Source organism: Hevea brasiliensis, chromosome 13 (assembly GCF_030052815.1).
Source record: "Hevea brasiliensis isolate MT/VB/25A 57/8 chromosome 13, ASM3005281v1, whole genome shotgun sequence".
Taxonomy (NCBI): Eukaryota; Viridiplantae; Streptophyta; class Magnoliopsida; order Malpighiales; family Euphorbiaceae; genus Hevea; species Hevea brasiliensis.
Window position 1 is genome coordinate 68,706,469 of NC_079505.1, and position 19,134 is coordinate 68,725,602.

At 31.3% G+C, this 19,134-nt stretch overlaps 1 protein-coding gene across 2 annotated transcripts; it reads left to right on the forward strand.

Annotated features, from left to right (window-relative positions):
• The first annotated feature begins 13,840 nt into the window (after positions 1-13,840).
• LOC110671729 (calmodulin-like protein 3) lies at positions 13,841-15,698 on the forward strand. Of its 2 annotated transcripts, none has more exons than XM_021834281.2 (2): positions 13,841-14,712; positions 15,549-15,698. In XM_021834281.2, exon 1 carries the CDS (start codon positions 13,883-13,885, stop codon positions 14,681-14,683), a length of 801 nt encoding a protein of 266 aa, XP_021689973.2. In that variant the 5' UTR covers positions 13,841-13,882; the 3' UTR covers positions 14,684-14,712; positions 15,549-15,698. The 2 variants fall into 2 exon arrangements, with proteins under 2 accessions (XP_021689973.2, XP_021689974.2); XM_021834282.2 differs by lacking the exon at positions 15,549-15,698 and adding an exon at positions 15,349-15,525.
• The last annotated feature ends 3,436 nt before the right edge of the window (positions 15,699-19,134 follow it).

A 19,134-nucleotide genomic window follows, 5' to 3' on the forward strand; every position in this document is an offset into this window, starting at 1 on the left:
ATGCCATGAATATGATTAACGCTAAGTTTGATGATTTGACAAGGAATATGGAAAAACTAAGCCTGAAAGTAGAAGCAGAAGTTGGAGGTTTAACTAATTTAATGGGTGCCAGAGCTACAAATGTGAACTGTGCTGTTGATTTTCCTTCATTTGGTCAAAACTTTTTAAGTGAACAAGTGGATTATGTGGGGAACGATAATCAAAGCTTGGTTGGTAACGCATTTTCTGCTACTTATGACCTAGCATGGAGAAATCACCCTAATTTTTCTTGGGGAGCTAGACAAGGACAAAATTAGAATTTTAAACAACCTCCTGTATATCAACAACATCAGAATTTTCAGCAAAATAGAGGGGCTCCTCCTAGAATTCCTAAATCTCAAAATGAACTTGCTCAACCACAACCACAACAACCTCCACCACAATAAACACAACTAGACAAGACAACTAGATTATAAGTCATGCTTGAGATCTTACTAGCAAGCCATCAAAGTAACACACAACAAGATGTTAGAGAATCAAATAGCTCAACAAGCAAGTGCTTCAAATAGTAAAGGATTTGGAACCTTCCTAGCCAACCAGAAAATTCAAGGGAGCATTATAAGGCTATCACATTGAGAAGTGGCAAGTTGAAGAAAAAGTTGAGGAAGAGAAAACTAGAGAGGGAGATAAAAAAGCTAAAGTTGAAGTTAGAGTTGAAGTTAAAGAAGAGATTTCAGTAGAAGAGAAAGGAAGTAAAGAGAAGGAGAATGAAAAGAAAGAACCTAGATATGTGGCACCTAAGACTTACATTCCACCTTTACCATTCCCATAGAGATTTCAGAAAGTAAGGTTAGATAAATAATTTGGAAAGTTTTTAGAGGTGTTGAAGTCCTTGCCTGTAACTATTCCTTTCATTGATGCTTTAATACAAATGCCCTTATATGCCAAGTTTTTGAAAGAAATTCTGTCTAACAAGAGGAAGTTGGAAGAATTTGAGACAGTAGCTCATACAGAAGAAAGCAATGTTATCTTGCAAAATAAACTTTCACCCAAGTTGAAAGATCTTGGCAGTTTTTCAATGCCATGTTACATTGGAAATGTCGGTATAGATAAAACTTTGTATGGCCTTGGAGCCAGTGTTAGTCTCATGCCTTTGTCCATTTATGAGAAGATAAAGATTGGAAAAATGAAGCCTACCATAATTACATTTAGCAGATAAGTCTATTAAATTTTCAATTGGAGTGATTGAGAATGTGCCTCTGAAAGTTGGAAAGTTTTTCATACTAGTGGATTTTATAGTATTAGAGATGGAAGAGAATGTACACATTCCTATTATTCTTGGTCGACCTTTTCTTGCTACTGCTGGAGCTATGATTGATGTAAAGAATTAAAGGCTTACATTGGAAGTTGGGGAAGAAAAATTTTAGTTCAATTTGTTTCAAGCAACGAAAAAGAAAGATGACTCAGATTCATGTTTGAGAGTTAATGTGATAGATGAATTGGTTGAAGAAGTATTCAGAAAGCAACATCCCAAAGATCCTTTGGAAGCTTGTTTGATCCACAACATCACTAAAGGCAATGAAATTGTAGAAGCTACAGAATACACTCAAATTTTGGAAGGAAATTCACCTTGACTTATGGCTAATATTGAGAAAATTAAAGATTTAAAGCAAGATGCTACTTCACTGCCAATTCTTGAAGAAAGTAAAGCATTAAAGGTAGAGTTAAAACCTCTTTCGACAAATCTCAAGTATGCTTTTCTTGGTCAAAATTATACATATCTTGTGATTATCAATGCTAATTTGAATAATTGTGAAGTTGAGAAATTTTTAAGAGTTTTTAGAGAACATAGGAGGATAATTGGTTATACCATTGATGATATTAAAGGAATACATCCTTTTGTGTGCATGCATAGAATTTTGTTGGAAAATGATCACAAAGCCTTTAGAGAGTCACAAAGAAGATTGAATCCAAATATAAAAGAGGTTGTAAAAAAAGAGATCTTAAAGTTGCTAGATACGGGTATTGTTTACCCCATCTCTAATAGCACTTAGGTAAGTCCAGTTTATGTTGTACCTAAAAAAAGTGGCATCACAGTAGTGAAAAATAAAAATGATGAACTGATACCTACCAGGAAAGACTAAATGGAGAATGTGCATGGATTATAGGAAGTTGAATAGTGCAATTACAAAGGACCATTTTCCATTGTCATTTATAGATTAGATGCTTGAGAGATTAGCTTATCATTCTTATTTTTGCTATTTAGATGGGTATTTAGGGTTCTTTCATATCCCTATTCACCCAGATGATCAAGATAAAACTACTTTCACATGTTCTTATGGTACCTTTGCATATCAAAGGATGCCATTTGGATTATGTAATGCTGCATCCACATTTCAGAGATATATAATGTTCATTTTTTTTTTTACTTTATTAAGGATATTATGAAATTGTTCATGAATAATTTTTTTGTGTATGGTAAATCTTTTAATGAATGCTTATCTAACTTGTTTAAGGTTTTGCAGAGATGTGAAGAGTTTAATTTAGTTTTGGATTGGGAAAAATGTCATTTTATAGTATAAGAAGGAATTGATTTGGGACATCTTGTATCAAATAGGGGTATTGAGATAGATAAGGCAAAGGTAGAAATGATTGAGAAAATGCCACCCCTAACATTTGGTGAAAGCAACGAGGAGTTTCTTGGAATATGCTGGATTTTACAAAAGATTCATTAAAGATTTTTCTAAGATTTCTAAACCTCTCACTAATTTATCGAGTAAAGATGTGGAATTTAATTTTGATACTGATTGTGTAAATGCTTTTTGTAGGATAAAAGAGGCTTTGATATCTGCTCCTATTATGCAGCCACCTGATTGGTCATTACCTTTTAAGCTGACATGTGATGCAAGTGATTATGCCATAGGGCTATTTTAGGAAAAGGGAATGATAAAAAGGTATATGCTGCATATTATACAAGTAAAACCCTGGATGATGCTCAAGTGAATTATGCTACCACAGAAAAAGAACTTTTGGTAGTGGTATTTGCAGTAGATAAATTTAGGTCTTATCTTATGGGGTCAAAGGTAATAGTGTACATAGACCATGTAGCTATCAACTACCTTTTACAAAAGAAATAGGCAAAGCCTAGGTTGATAAGATGGATACTATTCCTTCAAGAGTTTGATTTAGAGATTAAGGACAAGAATAGGGTAGAAAAGGTGATAACTGATTATTTGTCTAGATTGAGGCAAGAATAAGGAGAAAATCTGGGCTACGAAATTCTAATTGATGATTACTTTCCTAATGAGCAGCTTTTGGCAATTATTAGTGTAAAAATCCCTTGGTATGCTGATTTTGTGAATTATTTAGTATGTGGAATCCTTCCACCCAATTTGACATGACAACAAAAGAAGAAATTTCTTTTTGATGTTAGAGATTATGATTGAGAGGAACCATTTTTGTTTAAAAGATGTGGATATGGCCTGATTAGGAGATGTTTAGCTAACGAAGAGGTAGAGGATGTGATTAAAAATTGCCATTCTTCACCATATAGAGGTCATATGAATGTTTCAAAAACTACAACAAAAGTACTTCAAGTAGGGTTCTTTTTGCTACATAATTTCAGAAATGTGAGGAATTTTATGAGTTCTTGTGATAGATATCAAAGGATAGGAAATATCTCTAAAAGAGATGAAATGTCCCTCCAAAACATATTAGAAATGAAACTATTTGATGTGCGGGGTATTGACTTTATGGGACCTTTTTCATCATCCTTTAGGAACAAATATATCTTGGTTGGAATAGATTATGTGAGCAAATGGGTTGAAGTTATACCATCTCCAACCAATTGTGTTAGGGTTGTAGTTAAATTTTTCAAGAAATTCATTTTTTCAAGATTTGGAGCTCCACGTGCCATTATAAGTGATGGAGGTGTTCACTTTTACAACCATCAATTTGAGAGATTATTGCAAAAATATAAAGTTAGGTATAAAATTGCAACACCATACCATCCACAAACTAGTGGCCAAGTAGAGATTTCAAATAAATAGTTAAAAAGGATTCTTGAAAAGACAGCAAATAGTTCAAGAAAAGATTGGTTAATAAAATTCGATGATACTCTTTGAGCCTATAGGACAGCTTTTAAAACTCCCATTGGTACAATCCCTTTTAGATAAGTTTAGGGGAAAGCTTGTCGCTTACTTTTAGAGTTGGAACATAAAGCATATTGGGCCATAAAGACACTGAATTTTTTATTTGAAGGCTGCTGGAGAAAAGAAAATGTTGTAATTGAATGAACTTGAAGAGCTAAGACTTGATGCCTATGACATTGCCAAGCTTTACAAGGAAAGAACTAAGAGATGACATGATAAGCACATTTAGAGGAGAGAATTTAAGGAAGGAGATGCAGTTCTTTTGTTTAATTCCAGGTTAAGGTTGTTTCCTGAAAAATTGAAGTCAAGATTGTCAGGGTCTTATACAGTTACAAAAGTATATCCATATGGGGCTGTTGAACTAGAAAATGAAACTTCAGGTGCTTTCAAGGTTAATGGGTAGAGACCTAAGCACTATATTGCTGGAGAGCCCATAAAGAGAGTTGTAGAGGTTTCACGACTTGGTTCCCCAAATGGGGGTGTTTAAGTGACTTCAAGTGGAAGGTCCAGCTAAAAACCTTAACTTAGCATTTCTTGAGAGGCAACCCAAGTTTTATCTTTATATAGCTTTTTTTTTTTTTCTTTTTGAGTTTTACTCAAGTTTTTAACCCATTCAACTCAAAAGTGATAATTGTTTATCTTTAGTTGGTTAGTTATGAAGATTGGGCAAATTAAAAATTGTTGAAAGAGGCAAAAATGTAATGTAGCTGTTTAAGGAAAGAAATTTTGCACTTTTATTTTCCTGTGAGCAGTAACTTTCTTAAATTTGTGCCAAATTACTGATTTTGTAAATTTGATAAATAACACATGTTCAATTGTGTGTTTTGTGTATTTTTGTTGAATGCAACTTGAAAGAGGATCAATTTTGGTATTTTAGATTGGTTTGAGCTTCATTAGAATGCAAAAATTATGTTTGTTAAATTTTACCTTTTTAGTGAATATATGGTTTTAATTATTTATTAGTAGACTTTTTTTGTGTTATTGTTCATATTACTGTTCATGTTGCTTAAAATGTTTTTCATGTTGCTTATGCAGATTTTGAATGCTTAACATGTGCTTTAAGTGCTGCTGGTATAGTTGCTTGATTTTTAGCTTAGGTTTATTCTAGATTTATGGATTGCATAATGTTATTTGCAGTATTCGTTTGTCTTAAGCTGCTCAATTTTTAATTTTTTATATGTTCATATTGTGTCTTACTTGTTTTTGAGAGTTTTTTTTATAAAATTTTTTAGTTTTCTGGTGTTAGTGGGCATTGGTGTATGCTAGAGGTTACGATAACCTTAAAGTAGCTTTTGGGGCTTTTTTAGTGAGTGAAATCTCATCTTTTAAACAGACCTGCCAAAATTTACTGATGATATTGCTTAACCCGATGTCGCTACCCAATGTCGTCTTATTTTACCCTATGACATTCTGTTCATACCCTATGTCGCTACCCAATATCACTAGTTTAGTAACCCTAAACTCTTGCACCTTTTCATACACTTTCCCCAGTGACAGTACCACATGTCAATACTTGGGTTATTTTTCTTTAAAACCCAACACACCCTCTCTCTCTCTCTCCTATCTCTCTCTCCTATCTTTTTGACTTGCTTATCTAGTTTCGTCGTGCCCTCTCCTACCTTTTTCCCTCGATAGTTACCAAGAGCAGTTTAGGATAGTTTTTCTATACCCATTTCATGGTTGGTACAAAAAGGTGGTCCACCAATAAACCCCGCAAATCCAAAGGTTACTCTAAATCAACCATGGCAGATGCAAATCTCTACCTCAATCTCCATTTGAAAATCCTCCACCATCTTCTCCTCCACCCTTTATGCCACCACTTGTAAAACCCACCATAAACTAAACCCTGACTTTGGTACCACCTACCCAAATTTCACCACAAACCACCCCTATTGAAAACCCTAATTTGCAATCCCCACCTGTAACTGCTCTACCAAACCCTCAGCCTAGAGTCAAAATTGTAGGAAGGAAGAGTTCCAAAGCTAAATTAGCGTATAAAAGGAAACAAACTCCATCCACTCCTACTGGGTCTAGTGTACAACCCCAGATTTCCCCTTTTGAGCCTGTCAGTAAGTAAACAAGGTCCTTCATTTCTAGTTCTACCACATATTCTGCTCCCTAGTCATCTGCAGTACCTCAAACAATAACATCAAGACTTGCTGAAGGTTTAACAATACCCTCAGCCTCTATAAATGACGTTAAAGAGGTAAACTCACCTTTGTTATGGGCTTTTAAAAATATGGAAATGAAATAAAAATACGAGACCTTAGTTTCTAAGTCTGTTTTAGCCACCAAGTATATGGATGAGGAAATTTTGAAAGAATTAGGGATTTTTAATTCTGTGTTTGAGTACTTGGATATGGTTAATTAGAGAGAGTTTGCTAGAATTAAGGAACCTGCCTATACAAATATAACTTTGGAATTTCTGAGTTCTTTGAAATTGGTCTTTAAACCTAATGTAAAAGGGCATAGAGACTGATATAGTTTAGGTGTGCTGGCATAGACAAGGAGCTTAATATGGGATCTATGAGTGTTATATTTGGTTTTAACGATGAGGGATATAAGCAGATTGAATGGCAAGGTCCTATTTACGAGCCTGCTAAATTTTGGAAGGAAATAGCTACATATGGAGACTGTTATAGACTAAGGTCTGCCAAAGCCTCTAAGATTAAAGACCCTGTTTTAAAGTGCCTACATAGATTTATTTCTTACACTATCTTGGGGAAAGGTCATAGTAACAGTGTAGCAAGTGTTGGTGATCTATTCTTACTATGGTGTATGAGAGAAAGGAAACCATTGAACATTGCTTATTTCTTGGCTAAGCACTAGGAGCAGACTGTTAGCAAGATTCTACTAGCAGTATTGTTTTGGGGGCTACATTATAGCCATAGCCAAATCATTTGGGTTTTTAGCTAGTGTGTATAACTCACTTCAAGTTTCTGGTGAGTCTTTTATTGATGGCACTATGCTGCTCCATATGGATTTGTGAGAAAAAAGGGGTAATGTATATGTCTTGCTAGGTCAGCCTAGTGACATTAGTGGTTCTACAGTTCCTGATGCTTACCCTACTACAGATCCTATGCATGAACCCAAGCCACTTCTTCTATAGCACAACATCCTACTTTTGAGATTTTAACAATAGTGAAATCATTGGAAGCCAAAGTAACTGGCTTAATTGCCCAAGCAAACTCCCACAGCAGCTACTAATGATATTCTTACTGCATTAAAAATTTTAGAGAGCAAACTAGATGCTTTGGGTAAGCAACAGCTCAAGCAGCAAAAGAAGCAAAATAAGAAGCTTAAGCAGAGCTCCAGTCCTTTCAAAAGAAGCAGCAAAAGCATGAAGTGAAAATGCTGAAACTTTACAATAAGCTGGCCTAATCATATAATAATCTTTATCATTAGGGCCAGGATATGTTCCAGCAAATGAAGGACTTAACTGAGAACTTAGAAACAACTTTTGAGATTCCGAAGACCAAGACTCATCAGCTGAAGCAGCAGCTGAACTTGAAGCAGACCCTCCAGCAGCTCCAGTAGATCCTGCATCAACAGACTAAGCAGCAAATGACAACAACAGTAGCAGCAACAGCAATAGATCATTTAGCTTAGTTTTAGCTTTATGATTATTTTTCATTTTTCCTTGTAGTTTGCTTGTTTCTTTTACATCTTTTGGTGATAGCTTCAAAACTCCTTAGTTATCATTTATGCTTTTTATCATACTTTTACATATATATACTGGTTTGATTTATATTTTGGTCTGTTTATATAATTGGGAATATATATATATATATATATATATATATATATATATATATATATATATATATATATATATATATATATATATTAGCTCTCAATTTTAATTGCTTGAGTCCTACTTTATTGCATTTTCAATTCTATTGCAACTAATTTTTACGCTTTATACTCTACTTAGTCTAAGTATTTATTGATGTTGATAAGTCGTATAGTTTCATTTGAATATATATATTGGAAATTATCATGCGGTAATAACTGACTTTACTGTTATTTATGCTTATGGCATGTTGCCATTGTTTATGATATTACTAACCCTATGTCACTGCTAACATTGGGTAAGCATTATCAATTCATGCATTTGGGATACTTTTACACACTTTTCTCTTTGAAATACATTGTTAATATCTTTTTTAGCTTAATTTTGAATTTCTTGTGCTTACTTAAACTTAATTCCCAATTGTATATATTTCATGAATTGATTGATTTATTCATTCTTGCCCATCTTTGCATTCATTTTAGACAATAAGGATAAAATCTCATTTGAGTTTGGGGGTGAAGGCAAAATTTTTACAAAATTTTTAACATTTTTGAGCATTTTCATTCATTTATTGCATTTCATTCATTCATACATAGTTAGCCTATACACTTATACCATTCATACTCATTTACACTTGCATATAGTTTTCATATAGATTGCATATAATTTTTATTTAATTTATGCATTCATTTTAAGAACATGCATATCATAAAAAGAAATTTTTACCTTGTCCTTAGAGAAGTGAGAGTAGCTTTAAAGAGCAACAGAGCTTACTTTTAAAAGGGTTTGATGGATTGAACATTCTGAATAAGTTCAAGGTTATTAGATTCTTGCCTTAGCTTATACGTTCTTAGCCAAGGGCCACCCAATCAATTACATTGAGTTTGAGTACTTAGAGAAAACTCTAGGATAAGAAGTAGCTAATTTTGTCTCACCAATCCTAGAACAATCCTTCTAGACCTTTCGAGGCTAAATCCTAGCATACACTTAGGAAAGAAATGATCTAGGCATTCTTTACATTTTAAATTCTTATTTTAGCCTTGGCCAACCTCACTTAAAAATATCCCTTTGGAATCAATTTGAGCCTACATTTATTCTCTTTTCTTTCTTTGGTACCCATATTACTACCTAGCCTTATATCTAAACACTTACCTATGTTCATGAGAATAATTCTTTAAGTGATAGATACATTATAAAAAAATAAAAATAATAATAAAATAAAAAAAAACAAAAAAAAAAGAAAAATATATAAGAAAAAAGAAGAAAAAAGCATATATATAATAATTAGATGAGAGAAATAACTAAAGTAAAAAGGCTAGCAAATTCAATCATGGTGTGTAAGGTAATTATTCACCCAAGTATACAAAGAAATGAGTTTGGGGGTGAGTTAAAAGGGATAATTGTAATTCAAAGTCAATGTTAGTTATGTTGTTTCTCCAAAAGCTTCAAAGTTATATGCTAGCATTGGTGATTTATTGTAAAATTTTTTATCCCATTTCAATATATAACTAAATAAAAACTTATGTATATTGATCTTTCAATAATTTGTTTATTCTCATGCTTTGTTTCCTTTATCCATTTCTTATTAGCCACATCACTACCTCCCTTAACCCCATTACAACCTTTGAAAGTCTTTTTGATCTTTTCATAGTGTTTTGCTATATTAGTGGAGATTAGAATAAGAGGATTGCCTATGGGATTGGGATATGTTCATCCATTCATTTATTTTTATCATCATCATTTGAGAAATTTTAGTTTATGAATTGCTCTAGAGTTTATTTAAGCATGATTTCTTTTTGCAATTGATTGGTTTGGGTTTTATGAGATGGATAATTGACCCAAGGTTAAGTGGTGATAGCTTTCGTAATGATTGAATTCTTTGTACTTTGAAAGTGGGCATATGGTTTGTTAGTTGCTAGAGGTAAGCTTGAGAGCTTGGATAGGTAATTTTCATAAATCTAAGGAAGGTATCTTGCAATAATTATTTTTAATTTGCTTAAGGATAAGCAAAAATTTGAGTTTGAGGAAATTTGTTACGCTTATTTTATATAGACATTTTAGGATAATTTGCATCCATTTTGCCCTTATAATAAAGTACTTTTTATGTTTTTAGATTTATTTTAGCTTATTTGTTAATTTTCATTGCTTGATATTTTATTTTTGTAATTTTGGCATTTTTAATAGGTTTTGTGGTGTATTAAAGGTTAATAATGTATTAGGAGATGATTTGAGGAAGTTTGGAAACTTGAAGAATGGAAAAAGTTGGAGAATTAAGTTTTGAAATCCAAGCTTGCCGAGATTTACTTGAGACATTGCTTGAGATGTTGTTTATGGCATGTCACATTACTTAGCCTATGACATAGGGCAAGTCGCAAGTCAAGCGTAGCTAAATTCGAACATATTTAGAATTTTGGAAATAAAACTCGTTGAGATTTGCATGAGAAGTTGCTGAAGATCCTGCTTATTAGGACAGTTTGCATATAGGCATTTTGTTACACTCATTTCATATAGGTATTTTAGGACAATTTTATATCCATTTTACCCTTATAATTAAGTAATTTTTATTTATTTTAGCTTATTTGTTAATTTTAGTTATTTGATGTTTGATTTTTATAATTTTGGTATTTTTAATAGGTTTTGTGGTGAATTGAAAGTCAATGATGCATTACGAGATGATTTGAGTAAGTTTGGAAGCTTGAAGAATGGAAAAAATTGAAGAAAGTTAAGTTTTAAAATTTAAGCTTACCGAGATTTGCTTGAGATGTTGCTTATGGCATATCACATTACTTATCCCATGGCATAGGGCAAGTCGTAAGTCAAGTGCAGCTTAATTCAAGCATCTTCAGAATTTTGGAAATAAAACTCATAGAGATTTGCATGAGAAGTTGCTGAAGATCCTGTTTATGGCATGTTGCATTGCTTAAGATGTAGCTTGGATTAAGCTGAAAGTCAAGCGCAGTTGAAATTCACTGAAAAATAAAACTTACCGAGATTTGTTGAAGAACTTGCTTAACCCTTTGTTGCTAGGCAGTGCAGTGCCTGGAACCTTGCTTAAGATATTGCTTAGCGTTAAGTAACTCTATCAATAGACACTCAAGAACTGTAATAATATATGCTGACCTGAAAATTTCTACACCTCATCTCCTATTCATTCATTTGTCCTTATCCATTTTTATACCTACTTTAGTGCAACTTTTGGGGCCATATAAAAACATATTTTTCCTAGTTTTTGCCCTAAGAATAAAGAATAAAAAAAAAGGGAGAGGAAAACGCCATTAACTCTGGATACAGGAGCAGTTGGGACATTTGGAAGCTTCAGAGTTTAGAGATTTTGAATTCTTCTACCTGGGTTTTTCTACTTTTAGTCTATTATCATGGTTTTTTTTTTATATATACTTTTTCATCAATTTCTCTTATAAATATTACTATGAGTGAGTAGAATCTTTAAATTTCAGAGTTGGAAAATATATTTTAGATTAATTTATGGATTTAGATTGGTTTATTCCAGATTTTATATAAATAGGAGTTTTGATTTTTTTTCCTTGTATGCCTATTTTACTTGCCTAATGTTGGTACCAATTTTGTATTATTTTAATCTTTGATCGAAGGATCGAATGATGAAAATCATTTATAGATAATTAAGGATGAGAACTTAAAATTACCTAGATTTAGAAATAAACTAGGGATTTAAGAGGATTCATTAATTAGTTATAAAACTTAATAGATTTTAAATGAATCGAATATTGTATAAAAGTAAGTTTGATTTTCATAAATACTTTTTGGTTTGCTTGAAAAAGATATCAAAAAAAATTTAGAATAAATTACTTTCAAACTCTTTTATCTTAAAATTAGATGAATCAAGATAAATCCCAATTAATTTATGCATAAACCCTAACTTTGAAATTAGTTTTACCATTAATTAATCTTTGATTTTAATTATATGTTATTAATTTAGTTTAAGGATTTATTTACTTTGTTATTTACTTATTTTGTTTAGATTTATCAAATTCATCAAGTTTATTTACATTACACTTTTATTCATTTATCATTAGGCCAAATAATATCTTCATTCATAGTTTGGTACTCAAATGCAAATTTTCGAGGAAACAATACAAGACATTACACTTTATTACTTATACAGCCCGTATACTTGCGGATACCACACATCAAAATTACAAGTTGGCTGTTTATCTTACATAAATATATTAATGAATTCATATCAATTTAATCACACAAATATAAATATATAATTTTACTTATAACTGATGTGAGTATAGTTAGTTTTATGTGATTGGAGAATAATTCAGGATTGCAAATGTACATTTGGCGAACAACAATTGCACACATATCACAAAAGGAACATTAAATTAGCAAATGTGAGATTCCACTAATAATGATAAGAAATGTAAATGTAACTTAAAAATTTACAACATTATAATAATTGAGAAAGATATTGTTAAAGGCAAATTAAATAATTAGTTATTTTTAACTTTTTAATTAATATAATGGTTGGCCCAAATTCAAGTACGCTCGTTTCATACTTCATGAACTCTTGCTTTGACCAATTTATTTAACTTTGCCTGTTCAATTCAATTCAATAATATAATATCAGAGCAGGTCAAGTCCAATTAATTTCAATTTTAGTTTCGTTTTAAGTTTGATTTCTCCGTATTGCCGCTGTATTTAAATTCAAAATTTCAAGAAAAGAATTTCAAAATTTAAGTGTCAACTGAATATTAGATTGTCACAAAGGAAGTGTCAAGAGAGTTTCATATTAAAAAGAAAAGTAAATTCAAAGGGGATATATAAAAGTTAACTAAATAATTGATTAATTTTAATTAAAATAATTGGTTCAAGTTCAAATATATCTGTCTCAGATTTTATGGACTCTTAGACTCAACCCATTCATTCATTCATTCACCTCTGCCGATATATGCAACAACAGCCGCGGACAATCCGTTGTCACCCCTTTGCGTAAAAACACAATTAGTAAAATAAAAGGTAGGCCGCCCACCCAACATATATGCTCAACCTGAAAATTGAAAGCCCAACCAACCAATTCCATTTAATGAATGCTTATTATGGAAGGATTTGATAAAACTAATATAAATTAACATAACTAACAACACAAATTACAACACATTATCCCCACTTAGTAATGGATAATGAAGGATTTAATTTCTTTTTTCTGAATAAAAGATTGGAGAGGTAGAGACTAAATTTGACTCATCTCAATTTAAAAAATAAATAAATAAAATATATAATTTAATTAGTCATCAAGAATATAATAAGAATAAGAATTTCTTTCTGATGTGTACATAAAAAAAATAAAAAGAATAGAATAAATATGCATGATTCTTGCTGGAGGAATCTTTCTTTTTTAAATTTGAAAAAAAAAAAAAAAAAAAAAAAAACCCAACTTCAATAAGACTAGACTTTATGGAAGTTGGACGAGCGTCTCATTAAAATCCAAAAACATGAAATTTTAAAGTAACCAAAGATGTAAGCTCTTTTTATTTTTATTTTTTTCATAATTAATTTCGATTAAAATTTAATTTTGAAAAATTATAATTTTAAAAGCATATTTTTCTTTTTCTTATATTTATTTTTTATTAAAATTTGAGTTTAAGATGTCAGAATTTAAAGTAACTCTAATCTTATTTAGTTATAATTTATTGATAGTGACTTTATTATTTTTTAATTAGGAGAAGGAAAATTTAAATTTAAAATTATTAATTAAAAAATTTTTATTTAAACTCAAATATTTAATGAGTGAGACTCGCTTATTAAATATATAAATTTTATATAATATAAATTTTATTATATATCATATATTTGAGTTTATAATAAATCGATCTTAAAAAATAAATATTATTATAAAAACTAGTGACGATGGACTCTTAACTCCACGCGGTTTGTGGGGATCAAAAGGCACTGCAAATGCCGTGTTCCTTCTTCAATGCTCACAAAATATTTTCAACGCCCTAAACCTAAAAGCTCAACCGCCTCTCTTTGTCCTTTCCTGCTTCTCTCTTTTCTTTTGCGTCTTCCAAACATGGTCGCAATCGCATCATCAGCGGCTATCCTCTTACTACTTCTTCTCTTCATCGCTGGTTTCCTCAATATTTACTTCGATGTGCCTTCCAAGAAGCTGTGTTCTTGGCTCCATTCTTTTCTCTTAAAGAATCCTTCAGCTTCTGCCAAAGTCTCTCCCCAGAAAGAGGGGACAAGGACAGCTACTTCTTGTAATAACAGTGCCAAGGGAGAGCTTAAGAGTGTGTTTGCTACCTTTGACAAGAATGGAGATGGCTTCATAACTAAGCAAGAACTGAGAGAGTCGCTTAAGAATATAGGAATCTTCATAACAGCGAAGGAAGTTGAAGAAATGGTAGTGAAGTTTGATTCTAATGGAGATGGATTGATAGATTATGAAGAGTTTTGTCTCTTGTGCGACTACTCCAAGGCAGGTGGTGATCAGGAGTTGGGGGATGATGACAGTGGTGGTGGGAAAGGAAGAGCAGAAGAAGAAGGAGATTTGAAGGAAGCATTTGATGTGTTTGATAAGGATAAAAATGGGTTGATAACGGTTGAAGAACTGGGATTGGTGTTGTGTTCTTTGGGATTAAAGGAAGGAAAAAGAGTTGAGGATTGCAAAGAAATGATTAGAAAAGTTGATATGGATGGAGATGGAATGGTTAATTTTGATGAGTTCAAGAGAATGATGCAGAGTGGAAGCATCAAGCTTATACCTGTCTGCTAATTAAACTACTCTTAATCTGATATTATATGGTAAGTAGCGTAATTAATTTCTCTGCTTATGCGTATACTTGAGAAGGAAACAGGAGCTACAGAGAGCTCAATGGAAGGCATATATATACATGAATCTAACCTTAATTAACCAAGAAAATTTCTATCAAACATCTGTAGCAGAAACAGTAAGCTATGAAAGCTTTTTCGTAATTAGGATTAATATTATTAGGGTTTTTATTAGTCTTGATATACTTCTAAATATTGGAAATTATATATATTATCGGCTTTTAATTTCATTTTTGTGCATACCTTCAAATGCTCAATCTTAACATACTCATTTGTTGGCGTCTTCTTTAAATTCTAAATCACATTTAAATGTATAAAATCTCAATTTTAAGAGGAATAAAAAAAGAAGAGCTAACCTTCTTTGGCCGACAATAGCCATTTTTCTTTATTTTTTCTGTTGTTTTGGTTTTTTACTTAGTTAATAAGAATAGTTCTTTCCAATCCATTGATTTTTTTCATGGATTTAATTACTTGGTAAAATTTTCCCCTCACATTGCTTTTAATTCTGTTCTCTTAAAAGGATTTTTTAGGTTGGAAGAAAAATCTTTACAATTCTTGGAGATATTAGCAATAATATCAAGTGAGTTTTTGTGATGTCCCAATTTGCAGATAATATAGAACTTTTGAACCGATCTACTCGAAAATCAATCTGATTCTCACCTGTCTACAGTATTTGTGTATGCAATAGGTGGATAAAAAAAATAATTTAATTCGATTCTCACCTGTCTACAGTATTTGTGTATGCAAAAGGTAGATGAAAAAAAAATTTACTTTTTTATACCTTAAGGAATATCTTTTTTCTTTTTCAGGTTTTGTTGATGAGTATACATAGATCTATGAGCACGTTAATGTTCTTTATTTTATGGGTTTTATCTTATCTGTACTCTGACTAATTACATGAGTGAATTCTTTCTTTCATGTGAACATATATGAGTATTGAATGGAAATATTATGTGGAATCCTGTGAAGTACGAAAACTTCAATCATTGGCGTTTTTCTGTTTTGAAAATGTTTATAAGACGAAGACAGTAGGACACGCTCATGATACATTTCGAGGCTGTGTTCGAAAAAATCAAAAGATGGAAACTCGTTTTTGCGTCGGAAACGCGTTTTCGACGATCGAAGATGGCTCCTAACTTTGTTAATTCTTCTCGCAAAACTCATCATTAAGTTACCCATAGCTACCATTAATCCTATCTTCTCTCGTGCATGAGATTGTTGAATCGATTTGCTGCTTTGCTGGTGGTTGAGAATGGTCTAAGTCTCGTCGGTGATGTTCATAGTGAGTAGAAGAGATGATGAGAAGAGGAATACGTGAGAGAGAGAGAAAAGTGGTGCCATGTGCTTTCTTGATTTTTGACTGGCCCTAGTTTGTTTGCTTTTTAATTTCTTTTTTCTTCAAAACTTAATAAAAAAATAACATATTATAACAAAAAAACAACTTGTAAACAATTGTCCTATATACTTGTACTATACTCACTTTAAATTTCTTCTCAGTAATTAAACAAATTAAATTAAATAATATTATTAATATTAACAATAAAAATAAATAAAAATACTAACAATAATAAGTTAAACATAATTAAATTATTAAAATAATCACTTTTTTAGTTCTAAATTAATTTCATATATTTATTTTATTTATGTATTATTTTATTTAATATTTATAAATATAATTATATTTTTTTTTATATTTTCATATTCTCCCTCGTTTTCGTTTTTTATATTTTTAAAAAATATAATTTTTTATGTCCATTTTCACGTTTCTCTATGCCCATGCTACATAGGCAATGTAAAAACTTACAAACACCTAATTTATCACATATTTAATATAAATATATAATTTCACTTATTTTATATATGAATTATATTATATATTGTGTTTAAACCTACTTTAAGTAAGAATTTTTCATGAAATGAATTGAGCGAGAGCTTCGTAGATAAGCGTTAAAAGAGGCATTGATTATGAAGAAAGCGGCCTCTGCCTTGTTAAGGAAGGATATGAGGCTCGCTAGATAGAATAAATGACTTTCTACTAATAATTAAAAAAAAAAATGCATTATGATTCTTTACTGCTTTAAAAAGAAGCAAGAATATATGACGCCTGTTAAGTTGATGTTCTCATTAGTAATTGTTGATGGAGTATTATTTTCTTATCAAATAGATTATCGAATGAATAGAAAAGGTTTTCCTTGTATTATAAATCAACAGGGCAGAATCAGAAATTTTAATTTGACTTTTTAGAAGTCAATGTTATATATAAATTTAATTTGAAAAAAAATTGACTAATTATATTTATTCTTAATGTTCAATTCTCATAAATAAAAAACATACTCATTGAGAGTGTTTTATCACTTAGTGAATCAATTTAATGCAAATAGGATTAATCTTAATTTGTCAAACTGATACCTGTAAAATATTTAAAAAAAATAAATAAAATAACTTAATAAAAAGTAAATGAGTTTATTGAGCTCAAATTTACTTTTGTTTCATTTTTTAATAAAAATTTATATTTTTTTATTTATAATATTATATGTCTTAAAGAGAAACAATAAAGAATAAGAAAATAAATATAAATAAAAAGATTTGGGAATTATATTAAATACAAAATTATTACATTATATAATAATAAAGACGCAACACATGCATTAGAAAAGGTTTAATTAATAAATTCATAAATTTTATTTCATATGAAAAAAAAAAAGCTAACTCAACTCAACTTTTATCTCAAAAATTTATTGGGGTGACAATATGAATTCTCTTTCTCCGCTCTAAACGATTTTGGGTTAAATCCTCAAAAATATGTAATGCTTTCAGGTCATGTTGTACTACTCTACTCCAAGTCAGTTTAGGTCTACCCCTTCTTTTCTTTCTATCCTCTAATTCAATACGCTCTACTTGTCTAATTGGAGTCTCCATATGTCTACGCTTCACATGATCAAACCACCTCAATCTCCTTTCTCTCAACTTAACCTCAATTGACACCACTCCTACTTTTTCTCTAATACTCTCATTATGGACTTTATCTAGTCTAGTATGACCACTTATCCACTTGAACATTCTCATCTCCAGAACTCTCATCTTAGACACATATGGCTCCTTCATTGCCCAACACTTACTATTATATAACATTGCATGTTGTATGGCTGTACGATAAAATTTTCCTTTTAACTTATTGGGAATCTTGCGATCGTAAAAAACTCTTGTGGCACGTCTCCACTTCAACCATTCGGCTTTAATCCTATGACTAACATCATCCTCAAATCCCCTATCTACTTGCAGGATTGAGCCGAGATATTTAAAGTAATTACTTTGATTCAATATCACTCCATCCAAACTAACTCCTTCTCTATTACCAGTTCTGCCTTAACTGAACTTGCAATGCATGTATTCTGTCTTCGTTCTACTTAACTGAAAGCCCTTTGACTCTAGAGTACTTCTCCAAAGCTCTAGCTTTCTATTGACTCCTCGCATTTCATCTATCAAAATTATATCATCCGCAAACATTATGCACCAAGGGATACTCTCTCGTATATGTTTCGTCAATTCATCTAGAACTAATGTAAAAAGGTAAGGGCTCACAGCTGAACCTTGGTGTAATTCAACTGAAATAGGAAAATCTCTTGTGTTCCCTCCCACTGTACGCACAATAGTAGTTGCTCTTTCATACATATATTTCAACATTTGTATGTACCTAATAGATATCCTTTTTTGTTCTAACACTCTTCATAAGACATCTCTTGGAACACTATCATAAGCCTTCTCCAAATCGATAAAAATCATATATAAGTCTTTCTTCCCATCTCTATATTTCTCTATCAAGCTTCTAATGAGAAAGATCGCTTCCATTTTTAAACAACTAGGCTTTAAGCCAAATTGATTGGGAAAGATAGAGGTGTCATGACGTAGTTGATGTTCTAAAATTCTCCCATAACTTCATAGTATGGCTCATGAGTTTAATTAACCTCTAGTTTGAGCAACTCTGTATCTCTCCCTTATTTTTAAAAATAGGTACTGAAATACTTTTCCATTCATTAGGCATTTTCTTTGAGTTTGGAATCTTATTAAACAATTTAGTTAACCATGCCACTCCCATATCTTCCAAACACTTCCACACTTCAATTGGTATTCCATCGGGTCCACAGGCTTTATCCACTTTCATTCTTTTAAGTGCTTCCTTTAGTTCTAAAGATCTAATCATTCTAGTGTAATTCACATTTTTTTTTATTGCTCTGTAGTCTATATTCACACTATTACCACTTTGATTATTATTATTAAAGAGATCATCAAAATAATTTCTTCATTTTTCTTTAATGTACTCATTTTTCACCAACACTTTTCCTTCTTTATTCTTAATTCACCTAACTTGATTGAGATCTTGACATTTCTTTTCTC